Raw genomic sequence first — 13,470 nt, forward strand, 5'->3', positions numbered from 1 at the left:
TCACAAATATATAAAAATAAAATAGTTATAATTGTAGTAGAGCTATGTATGATACGTCATTTTAAAGAGGAAACATGGCAGAATATAATACGCCAATAAAAAAAAATTCGATTTTTTAACCCAAAATCCGATTCCGTATCCCCTTAATCCAGTAACGTGAATTTATAGTTATTAATGAATAAGTTACTCTAGCATTTCAGATTTTTAAATTCGGTAAACAAATTTTTGTCGCCCCTTAGATAGGCTACCTGCAACTGAGTCTCTTTCCCACGTTCACCGTTTAATAATACAGGGTGGGCCATTGATCGTGACCGGGCCAAATATATCACGAAATAAGCGTCAAACGAAAAAACTACAAAGAACGAAACTTGTCTAGCTTGAAGGGGGAAACCAGATGGGCTATGGTTGGCCCGCCAGATGGCGCTGCCATACGTCAAACGGATATCAACAGCGTTTTTATAAATAGGAACCCCCCCTTTTTTATAATATATTCGTGTAGTACGTAAAGATATATGGAAGTTTTAGTTGGACCACTTTTTTCGCTTTGTGATAGATGGCGCTGTAAGAGTCACAAACATATCGCTCACAATTTTAGACGAACAGTTGGTAACAGGTAGGTTTTTTAAATTAAAATACAGAACGTAGGTACGTTTGAACATTTTATTTCGGTTGTTCCAATGTGATACATGTACCTTTGTGAACTTATCATTTCTGAGAACACATGCTGTTACAGCGTGATTATCTGTAAATACCACATTAATGCAATAAATCTTCAAAATGATGTCCATCAACCTCAATCCATTTGGCAATACGTTTCACGACATTCCTCTCAGCAGCGAGTAGTTCGCCTTCCGTAATGTTCGCACATGCATTGACAATGCGCTGACGCATGTTGTCAGGCGTTGTCGGTGGATCACGATAGCAAATATCCTTCAACTTTCCCCACAGAAAGAAATCCGGGGACGTTATATCCGGTGAACGTGCGGGCCATGGTATGGTGCTTCGACGACCAATCCACATGTCATGAAATATGCTATTCAATACCGCTTCAACCGCACGCGATCTATGTGCCGGACATCCATCATGTTGGAAGTACATCATCATTCTGTCATGCAGTGAAACATCTTGTAGTAACATCGGTAGAACATTTCGTAGGTAATCAGTATACATTGCACCATTTAGATTGCCATCGATAAAATGGGGGCCAATTATCCTTCCTCCCATAATGCCGCACCATACATTAATCCGCCAAGGTCGCTGATGTTCCACTTATCGCAGCCATCGTGGATTTTCCGTTGCCCAATAGTACATATTATGCCGGTTTACGTTACCGCTATTGGTGAGTGATACTTCGTCGCTACATAGAATGGGTGCAAAAAATCTGTCATCGACCCCTAATTTCTCTTGTGCCTAGTGGCAGAACTGTACACGACGTTCAAAGTCGTCGCCACGCAATTCCTGGTGCATGGAATATGGTATGACTGCAATCGATGTTGATGTAGCTTTCTCAACACCGATGTTTTTGAGATTATCGATTCTCTCGCAATTTTCCTGCTACTGATGTGCGGATTAGCCGCGACAGCAGCTAAAACACCTACTTGGGCGTCATCATTTGTTGCAGGTCGTGGTTGATGTTTCACACGTGGCTGAACACTTCCTGTTTCCTTAAATATCCGGCGAACGGTCCGGACATTTGGATGATGTCGTCCAGGATACCGAGCAGTATACATAGCACACGCCCGTTGGGCATTTTGATCACAATAGCCATACATCAACACGATATCGACCTTTTCCGCAATTGGTAAACGGTCCATTTTAACACGGGTAATGTATTACGAAGCAAATACCGTCCGCACTGGCGGAATGTTGCGTGATACCACGTACTTACACGTTTGCGACTGTTACATCGCCATCTATCACAAATGTGGTTCAACTAAAGCATTCATATTTCTTTACGTACTACACGAATATATAATAAAAAATGGGGGTTCCTATTTTTAAAAAACGCAGTTGATATCCGTTTGACCTATGGCAGCGCCATCTAGCGGGCCAACCATAGCGCCATCTGGTTTCCCCCTTCAAGCTAGACGAGTTTCATTCTTTGTAGTTTTTTCGTTTGATGCTTATTTCGTGAGATATTTGGCCCGGTCACTATCAATGGACCACCCTGTATACTCCGCGCACCAAAATTAAAGGATCACTTTTTCGAAACCCTGTAATTATTTCCAGATTGCTATTTATAAGAGGGACGTTTGGCTCAAGCTACCTTCCTCTGAAATTATGCAAAAGTGTGGCGCCCTGTGATTTCATCCTCGAGCTCGGCTGCGCGTCAAACAGCACGGTGGACACATGTGTAACAAGGTGAGCTCAGAAGTTCGTGTAAGGTGTTACGTGGTTTAATGATGCCACATTGGAACAAAATTTCAGAAGAATTCTGACCATCGCCACAGTGGACGTGCCACTCGATACGAAGAGTGTTGCAACTTTCACCCCTTCTTTCGACTTCTCCGTCATGGAGGTTAGAACCGCGACAGCCATCGTTGAAATCATGCGGTTTTCTTATGGGTGAACGAGTCAAACGTTCCACACACACCGTCTCTCTGAAACGACATTAAAACACCTCACAGCGTGGCATAAAGAACGTCAATGAAAACACCCCTTCCCTTGACGCAATGGTTCCCACACATTTTGCGGTCGAAAGCGACAATTTGCAGTGCAATGAGCAACAGGTCGACGTTCTTGACCATCTTTGACTCTACTGACGCCCAACGGACGCTCCAACCCTTCTCGTTACACTCCACTGACACTTCATCGCTTCTCTAAGGACATCGTGGGCTAAAAGTCCCACCGAACGTGATTGCACCACTTCTTTGGAGTGCACTGCGACCAAGGTTTTTGCTCTGGTGTACAGTGTGCAAACACAAGGTAGCGTTCAAAACCATTCGACGAAATTTGAACGCTATCTGAAACAATAAAGAGGGCTTTTGCTTTTTCAGCTCTCCTGTTCTATGACAGGTAATCTGTAACTGGCTCAATATACACTACTGGCCATTAAAATTGCTACACCACGAAGATGACGTGCTACAGACGCGAAATTTAACCGACAAGAAGAAGATGCTGTGATATGAAAATGATTAGCTTTTCAAAGCATTCACACAAGGTTGGCGCCGGTGGCGACACCTACAAGATGCTGACATGAGGAAAGTTTCCAACCGATTTCTCATACACAAACAGCAGTTCACCGGCGTTGCCTGGTGAGACGTTGTTGTGATGCCTCGTGTAAGGACGAGACATGCGTACCATCATGTTTCCGACTTTGATAAAGGTCGGATTGTAGCCTATCCCGATTGTGGTTTATCGTATCGCGACATTGCTGCTCGCGTTGGTCGAGATGTAATGACTGTTAGCGGAACATGGAATCGGTGGGTTTAGGAGGGTAATATGGAACGTCGTGCTGGATCCCAACGGCCTCGTATCACTAGCAGTCGAGATGACAGGCATCTTATCCGCATGGCTGTAACGGATCGTGCAGCCACGTCTCGATCCCTGAGTCAACAGATGGGGACGTTTGCAAGACAACAACCATCTGCACGAACAGTTCGACGACGATTGCAGCAGCATGGACTATCAGCTCGGACACCATGGCTGCGGTTACCCTTGACGCTGCATCACAGACAGGAGCGCCTGCGGTGGTGTACTCAACTACGAACTGGGTGCACGAATGGCAAAACGTCATTTTTTCGGATGAACCCAGGTTCTGTTTACAGGATCATGATGGTCGCATCCGTGTTTGCCGACATCGCGGTGAACGCACATTGGAAGCGTGTATTCGTTTTCGCCATACTGGCGTATCAACTGGCGTGATGGTATAGGGTGCCATTGTTTACACGTATCGGTCACCGTTTGTTCGCACTGACGGTACTTTGAACAGTGAACTTTACATTTCAGATGTGTTGCGACCCGTGGCTCTACCCTTCATTCGATCCCTGCGAAACCCTACATTTCAGCAGGATAATGCACGACCGCATGTTGTAGGTCCTGTGCGGGCCTTTCTTGATACCGAAAATGTTCGACTGCTGCCCTGAAAACGTCTGGTCAATGGTGGCCGAGCAACTGGCTCGTCACAATACGCCAGTTAGTACTCTTGATGAACTGTGGTATCGTGTTGAAGCTGCATGGGCAGCTGTACCTGTACATGCCATCCAAGCTCTGTTTGCCTCAATGCCCAGGCGTATCAAGGCCGTTATTACGGCCAGAGGTGGTTGTTCTGCGTACCGATTTCTCAGGATCTATGCACCCAAACTGCGTGAAAATATGATCACATGTCAGTTCTAGTATAATATATTTGTCCAATGAATACCCGTTTATCTTCTGCATTTCTTCTTGGTGTAGCAATTTTAATGGCCAGTAGTGTAGTTGCATGGGTCGTACCGAGGGTGTTACCGAACTGGGAGTCTTAGTAGGGATGGCGGTTGTCAATGAAACAACTGGTTTTCGGTTATATCGATTTTTTAACAACAGTTTTACCTGACTGTTAAAACCGCTGAAAATAACCGATTTCTGAAACAACTAATTTTTGGTTTTTTATTACGATTATTTCCTGTAATAAACACAGGAGTCGAACAAAGACTGAAAAATTCTGACTCCCTCACTTTTAAGACAAATAAAATCAAAATATTAAATTATATAAGCAAATAAAACAAAATTTAGTCCGTCCACCGATCGCTGCTTTACTCGTAAAGTGACAAGTGGCTGAATATCACCAGTATTCTCTTATCGATTCTAATTTGTTCATACTCTGTTCAAAAATCATGTTTTAATTAAGAATCGTACCACTATTTGGACATTACGAATAGTCAGTGGTAAAGGGCTAAAACTGCGGTTGAAAAACTCTATATTTCATGTTAATTTGCTCGTTTTCAAGGGCTACAAACAGATAAAGACATAATATGTAGACACAGGCAGTAGATCAGCTACTTTCTATTTTTATCGTAAACTATGAATGAATTGTTAAGTTTTGTACTTATATGATATTACAAGTTTGTTGTGACTCCACCCAAAAAAAAAAAAGTTCAAATGTGTGTGAAATTTTATGGGATTTAACTGCTAAGTTCATCAGTCCCTAAGCTTACACACTAATTAACCTAAATTATCCTAAAGACAAACACACACACCCATGCCCGAGGGAGGACTCGAACCTCCGCCGGGACCAGCCGCACAAGCCTCCGATTTTTAATCTTTTAAAGCAAATGGACCGTTGATATCATATTACGTAAAATACTCCCAGACCAGTGATAGTGAGCCGGCCGCTGTGACCGAGCGTTTCTAGGCCCTTCAGTCCGGAACCACGCGGCTGCTACGGTCGCAGGTTCGAATCCTGCTTCGGGCATGGATGTGTGTGATGTCCTTAGGTTAGTTAGGTTTACGTAGTTCTAAGTCTAGGGGACTGATGACCTCAAATCTTAAGTCCAATAGGGCTTAGGGCCATTTGAACCATTTTTGAACTAGGAATAGTGCCATTCTGTAACACATCTGAAGTTTGACGACGACAGTGAGGAGCTACCATGTAGATCAGATGGGTCAAGTCTTGCGCTTGTACTCTCTAAAAGGCCACGCCACATGGTAACAGGTACATTGTTGTCTCAACAACGATGTACCAATTCTTACGCCATGTTCTTGTTGCTCGTGTCTGCAGGAATTATTAAAATAGTACTGATAGCTTTTCCCATTGTCTATTATAACGTAATATTTCAAAGCAATGAAAGTTTTAGGCAGAAAAATTTTATTTTTATTTACTTCATTAAAAACCATATATTTAAGGTATGCTATTATGGCTACTGCAGTTTTTTACTTGGTTATTAGTAAAAAATAAAAAAAACAATTGTTATAACCGAAGCCAACAAATATGAAAAACGCCGATTATTCGGAACTAAAATACCATTATCGGTTTTAACCAGTTGGTTTTTCCCACCCTAGGTCTTAGGGGCAGCCTTTGCCGTTTTACTCACGCACATGTTAATGTTGCACTCCCGCGTGATCACGCCACCGGAGGGCGGGAAACAGGAGGCTTGAGAAGCATAAGCATCCTTTGCTATTTCGATCACGTTCTAATTTTGTCGAACGGTTTTGAACGGTCCCTTGTGGTTCCAACCTGAACGCGAGAGCAAAACTTGCGGTCGCGCTGCACTCCAAAGGGATGCGTTCACGTTCAGTGGGGATGCACCCCACAGTGTCTTTATACAAGGTCTGAAACGTACGATAGTGTCAGCCAAAGGGATGCGTTCACGTTCAGTGGGGATGCACCCCACAGTGTCTTTATACAAAGTCTGAAACGTACGATAGTGTCAGCCGTATCGAAGGTTGTCAAAGTCCTTTGTTCATCACAATGTGAACTGCCGTTTACGACCGCAAAATGTGTGGGAATTAACGCCTCAAGGGAAGAGGTGGTTTTATTGACGCCATTTATGCCAGTCTATAAGGCCTTTTCGTGTCAATTCCGCGCAGCGGTGTGTCTGAAATGTTTTCCTTGGCCACATACAAGAAAAACGCATGATTTCAACGCTGGGCGTAGCTGTTCTAACCTCCATCGCGGAAGTGTTAAGAAAAGGGATGAAATGGGGGTAAGAGTGGGTGTGACGACCTTCCCATCGTGCGACACGTCGATAGTGGCGTTGGACAGAATTTCTGTGAAATTTTGTGCCAACGTGACATCGTTAACCCACATTACATCTCACATGAACGTCTGAGGTCTGGCCTCTTTAATGCGTGTGTCGACATCTAGCTGTTTGAAGCGTCGAGCCCGAGAGTGATCTCGCATTATCACAGAGGAAGTTCCTAGGTACCTTTGAGGCAAATTTCAAATTTATATGTCGCAATGGAAAAGTTAATACCTGGAGGGAAAGCGACGTTCTTTTCGATGAACACTACTGAGAAAATTTAGACAACCGGTGTCTGAAGTTGACTGCAGAATGATTCTGCTACCACCAACACACATGCCGCGTACGGACCGCGAAGACAAGATACTAGAAATTAGGAACTAGAAAGCAAGTGGTACAGAGTACCGTCCTCCACGCACCGTAGGGTGGCTTGCGGATTATACTTCTGTTGCGCAATGCAGATTGGTGGAGACTGTCTCTCACGCGTGGAACACCCCAATTCAAAATCCAATATCTTTAATTGATTGTCGAGGCTTTGCTCTTTACGTGTGAGAATGAGTTTAGTCATCCCCTTCAACAAGAATACTGGTCTGGCTGGGGCGCTGTAGATGGCGAAGAATTGGTACTAGGCGGTCATTTGAACATCCACCACTGACGTAAGACATGGTAGCGGTTTGTATGTGCCAATGTGTTAAATGGAGTCAATGCATTAAGACTGGTCGTCGTGGAGAACTGACAGAATGGCAAAAAGGGGCTTTCAAGTTTGGACGTATCTACGACCACACTATGATGCAGTTGCTCGATTTGTTGGTGTATCAACACGGACAGTAAAACGTGGCTATTAGGAACGATCAACCACTCGCAGCCGTGTAACAGGACGTACGGACAGCGGTCAGAAACAGGGTCCAACCGATGACGAAAGGAGATGAGTGTTACGCCTTTTCAGTGACATTCTATTTCAAACGCGATTGCAGCTGCTGCTGCCAGAGAATGTAGGTCCATCCAACCAGTTTTCATGTGAACTTTGTGAAGGAAACTACAAGCAATGGGCATTTGGAATCATGTACTACGCAAAAAGCCGTTGCCCACAGCGGCACATGTAATTGCCTGTTTTCAATGGGCCAAGCAACATGGGAACTGAACAGTAGCTGACTAGAGGCGTGCAGAGTAGTCCGACGAGACTCGAATTTGCCAATTTTCAAATAATACAAGGCTTCGACTGCATTGATTCCCCAATGAGGTGTTTAACTCAAAGTGTGCGGAGGGTGTAGTTCCGGCCGGAGGTGGTTCTGTGATGTTTTCATGGTATTTTTCACACCACGACTTGGGCCCCCTCATTTAGTTTACAGTCAACGTGGAACAGGTAGTTTGTTTCAACGTTCTCGGTGACCAAGTGTTGCCTTTTCTTACACGTCTTCATGATGAGCACTCTGTTGGCACTCGAGTCTTCCAAGATGAGAACAGCCGTGTTCATAGGGCTGCGCGCACACGTTCCTGATTTGACGAACCCTCAGATACCATGTCTCACCTCGACTGGCCCGCTATATCACCCGATCTAAAACCCATAGAAAATTTCCTGGACTCCAGAACAGCGTTTAAAATGGGGAGTCAACATTCGCGCAGTTTGATAGCTCTACGGTGTTTAATCATCAAGGAGTCGCTTCTGCTGAATATGACATACTTGAAGAAACCTGTGGACCCTCTTGAGGCTGTTCTCAAAACTAGAGGCATGTTATAGGGTATTCGTGTGATTTTTCGTAGGGGTGGATAAGTTTTTGTTTGGTGCGCTGAATATGGAGACAACAGCAGAGACTACCACTGTAAATTGATGTCAGATTTCTGCTAATTTACATGCAAATTCAGCATATAGTCAAAAAATTTGGAGAAAATAGTCTTCGCTTTAGTCTTCTACATGCGTCATAAAGCTCCATCACAATGATATGAAAGTCGACATTCGATATCTGTGAAAAACTAATTCCAGTTTCAGACAGACTTCACCAACCGAGTACCGCAGGCTCAAATTCTCAGTTGTGCGATTAACACGATGTTATGCCCTCCCTAGAACAATGACTTATGGTGATACGATATCGTGATGGACAAATTCGTTAATCGTTCTCATTCTGAGAAAACATCATTCCATCGTAACGTCCATGTCGACACTGTACTACCGGCTGATCATGTCAGTCATCCGCGAATCAGACACCAAAAAGTTATTTAACAAAACTGGGAAGTAATATAAGTGATATTGAAACATAAGACTCAATGATTTCGCACCAGTCGACCTAAGATTGCGCATCGGTTACGTGGAGGCAAGTGGAATAAGCATGATGGGTTTGCGTCGAATAAAGTAACGCCATTCCCTCATCTTTTAGTCTGCAGTATTTGCATCCCTTATCGGACAATTGTGCTTTTCAGAAAAGGTAAAATTTCCTGAAGTATTATGCCGTGGTCGAATGTATTCTCTAAATCGATGAGGTCGAATATTGGGATGATTCCCCTGAAAAGGACATAGTCGATTTCCATTTCCATACTTGTTCAACTTCGGTTTGTGTTCATTTCGCAATTACGTCGTTATCGGCGGAAAGTTACACCTTAATTTCCTTTCTTTTTGTTTTCACGGATTGGTTAAGTTAGATGAACATACCGTCTTCCGCCATTTCAGTGAGTTGACGTTTCTTTACCAGTACCACCACATACTTACTACGTTTTTGTAATTTATACGTACGTCAATATATTCCGTTGTACTGTATCTTCTGTGTTTCTGTTGACGGCCTGAATCCTAAATCCTCGTGCTATCTGTCTGTATAATCTGTCGTACATAGTGATTCCCTTCGTTATATGCACACTGATCTACACCAACATCCGTGTCGTCAGACTTCTTCGCTGAAGTCAAAAGTGAATACCTCGGGATAAATTTCCGCCTTGACATGGATGTAGACTGTTAATGTATCGTTAGTTCGCGCAATCTTTAACTTGCATGTTTCTAAGATGTGTGTGATGATTGTAAACGAAAGAGAAAGAAAGTTCTTCATGGTGTAAGTTTTTCGAGCAAAAACAACCGGCACTTCCATATAATTAGTGAACTGGGTATATGGACGTGATGCCGAAGGCAAATTTAGAAAAAGAAAAACGTGATGTTACTACTCGTTGCACGGAAACAACGCATTTCTTGTTTTGTTGATACAGAATTATTTATGATAGATAAATGAGAAACCGCACGTAGTTCAGCACTTAATTACGCGTCATTTATATTCATGAGATAGTATTGACTGACTGTGCTATGCAGCTGAATGCACTCACGGACGTCCATAGGCCTAGATGACTACGAACCACTTGTATATTTGTTACTGAAACATTCAAATGTTACAGATGTAAAACGAAAACGGTGTACTGCTTTTCTTTGTCGTTCACCATCCGAGGAATCACGTAGAGACATTTTTAAAATATTGGCAGTCTTTTTACTCTTGGTATCGAGTTCATTGTTACACCTGGCAACTTTATGTAAGTGTTCCAATATATTGGCACTATTAGATTACTCTTTAATTATATTTCAGTAATCATAAAGCTACTCTACGTGACATAACGCCATCAGATAACTGATGTTACTTACACTCCTGGAAATTGAAATAAGAACACCGTGAATTCATTTTCCCAGGAAGGGGAAACTTTATTGACACATTCCTGGGGTCAGATACATCACATGATCACACTGACAGAACCACAGGCACATAGACACAGGCAACAGAGCATGCACAATGTCGGCACTAGTACAATGTATATCCACCTTTCGCAGCAATGCAGGCTGCTATTCTCCCATGGAGACGATCGTAGAGATGCTGGATGTAGTCCTGTGGAACGGCTTGCCATGCCATTTCCACCTGGCGCCTCAGTTGGACCAGCGTTCGTGCTGGACGTGCAGACCGCGTGAGACGACGCTTCATCCAGTCCCAAACATGCTCAATGGGGGACAGATCCGGAGATCTTGCTGGCCAGGGTAGTTGACTTACACCTTCTAGAGCACGTTGGGTGGCACGGGATACATGCGGACGTGCATTGTCCTGTTGGAACAGCAAGTTCCCTTGCCGGTCTAGGAATGGTAGAACGATGGGTTCGATGACGGTTTGGATGTACCGTGCACTATTCAGTGTCCCCTCGACGATCACCAGTGGTGTACGGCCAGTGTAGGAGATCGCTCCCCACACCATGATGCCGGGTGTTGGCCCTGTGTGCCTCGGTCGTATGCAGTCCTGATTGTGGCGCTCACCTGCACGGCGCCAAACACGCATACGACCATCATTGGCACCAAGGCAGAAGCGACTCTCATCGCTGAACACGACACGTCTCCATTCGTCCCTCCATTCACGCCTGTCGCGACACCACTGGAGGCGGGCTGCACGATGTTGGGGCGTGAGCGGAAGACGGCCTAACGGTGTGCGGGACCGTAGCCCAGCTTCATGGAGACGGTTGCGAATGGTCCTCGCCGATACCCCAGGAGCAACAGTGTCCCTAATTTGCTGGGAAGTGGCGGTGCGGTCCCCTACGGCACTGCGTAGGATCCTACGGTCTTGGCGTGCATCCGTGCGTCGCTGCGGTCCGGTCCCAGGTCGACGGGCACGTGCACCTTCCGCCGACCACTGGCGACAACATCGATGTACTGTGGAGACCTCACGCCCCACGTGTTGAGCAATTCGGCGGTACGTCCACCCGGCCTCCCGCATGCCCACTATACGCCCTCGCTCAAAGTCCGTCAACTGCACATACGGTTCACGTCCACGCTGTCGCGGCATGCTACCAGTGTTAAAGACTGCGATGGAGCTCCGTATGCCACGGCAAACTGGCTGACACTGACGGCGGCGGTGCACAAATGCTGCGCAGCTAGCGCCATTCGACGGCCAACACCGCGGTTCGTGGTGTGTCCGCTGTGCCGTGCGTGTGATCATTGCTTGTACAGCCCTCTCGCAGTGTCCGGAGCAAGTATGGTGGGTCTGACACACCGGTGTCAATGTGTTCTTTTTTCCATTTCCAGGAGTGTATATTGTCCATGGGGACTGATGACCATAGATGTTAAGTCCCATAGTGCTCAGAGCCATTTGAACCATTATATTGTCCATGCTTTTTTCGCAGTACTTCAACCCATGTTACTGTGCAGTGTTTATGTTACTGTGCAGTGTGCCACCTGCTTCGGAGCGGCGTGGCGGCCATCTTTGGACCCCAATCTGGCCAGACGGCGAGCCACGTGCAGTCCATCTGTGACACCATGGAGATCCCCCACTTGGAGACGCGCTGGGACTATCGCCTCCGTAGAGAGAGCTGCCTTGTCAACCTCTACCCGCACCCCACAGCACTCTCCAAGGTCAGTAAGCTTCTGTTTTACATTACACTGCAGTGGACAGTCGAGATGGTCGTTCCGTTAAATCAACTGAGATATTCATTGATATTAATACCATGTCGGACCTCCTTTTGCCCGGCGTAGAGCAGCAGCTCGATGTGGCATGGACTCAAAAAGTCGTTGGAAGTCCCTTGCAGAAATATTCAGCCCGTCCATAACTGCAAAAGTGTTGCAGGTGCTGGATTTTGTGCTCGAACTGAGCTCTTCATTATGTCCCATAAATGTTCGATAGGATTGATGACAGACTATCTGGGTGGCCAAATCATTCGCTCAAACTGACCAGAATGTTCTTCAAACCAATCACAAACAATTCCGGCCAGCTGACAAGTGCATTGTCATCCATAAACCGTCCATAGTTGTTTGGGAGCATGAAGTCCATGAATGGCTGCAAATGGTCTCCAAGTAGCCGAACATATCCATTTCCAGTCAATGATAGGTTTAATTGGAACAGAGGGTCCAATCCATTCCAAGCAAACAGAGCTCACACCATTATGGAGCCACCACCAACTTGTACAGTGCCTTGTTGACAGTTTGTGTCCATAGCTTCGTGAGGTCTGCGCCACATTTGAAACCCACCATCAGTTCTTACCAACAGAAATCGGGACTCACCTGACCAGGCGAAGGTTTTCCAGTCGTCTAGGGTCCGACCGATATGGTCACGGACCCAGGAGAGGAGCTGAAGACGGTGTCGTGCTGTCAGCAAAAGCCTCGCCTCGGTCGTCCGCTGCCATAACGCATTAACGCCAATTTTCTCCCCACTGTACGAACGGATACGTTCGTCGTACGTCCCACATTGATTTCTCTGGTTATTGCAACCAGTGTTGTTGGCCTGTTAGTACTGACAATTCTACGCAAACGCCACGGTTCTCGGTCGTTAATTTTGCACAGCATACAAACCATACTTAAAAGTGTATGAAACACTAGAATTTTCCAAATCTATTAAAAACTGCGGTAAAAATTGAGGTAATTAACTATAAAATTTGTGTTTTTTCTAAACATGAAGTTTTAAATATAACAGTTCATTCGTTTTTTCATAAATTAAATAAATTCTAGAGTTTCATACACCTGTGAGTATGGTATGCATGCTGTGCAAAATTCAACGAAGAATCTCTCTAACTTATGAAGAAAAGTGCACCTATAGCAACAAATGCAGCCATTAGTAAGTAAAAAAATGATGAAATTTCGCATGTAAAAAAAATTATTTAGTTATGTTTTCAAACATCCACTGCAATGAGTGTGAATCCTGAATCCTTCCTGGTATTGCTGACAAAGTTTTATGAATTTATTTGTAAAATTATAGACACTGGAAATTAAAATGTCCTGTGATGCCTCTCCTGCTCCAAGTCGGCCCGTTTGACGTCCTACCCCCCTTAACTGAAGACAGTCGGCCACTGTGCTGTGCGTGGTGAGAGGAAATGACTGCAG

The 13,470-nt window shown here is 44.9% G+C and overlaps 1 protein-coding gene across 2 annotated transcripts in view; it reads left to right on the top strand.

Moving 5' to 3' along the window:
* LOC124721774 (glutamate receptor ionotropic, kainate 2) overlaps positions 1-13,470 on the top strand; it is a 203,662-nt gene that overhangs the window by 19,035 nt on the left and 171,157 nt on the right. For both annotated transcript variants that reach the window (XM_047246884.1, XM_047246885.1), the window contains exon 4: positions 11,825-12,009. In XM_047246884.1, the coding sequence (XP_047102840.1) occupies positions 11,825-12,009 (185 nt within the window). The remainder of the gene's footprint in view (positions 1-11,824; positions 12,010-13,470) is intronic.

The sequence above is a fragment of the Schistocerca piceifrons genome, chromosome X (genome assembly GCF_021461385.2).
Source record: "Schistocerca piceifrons isolate TAMUIC-IGC-003096 chromosome X, iqSchPice1.1, whole genome shotgun sequence".
Classification (NCBI taxonomy): domain Eukaryota; kingdom Metazoa; phylum Arthropoda; class Insecta; order Orthoptera; family Acrididae; genus Schistocerca; species Schistocerca piceifrons.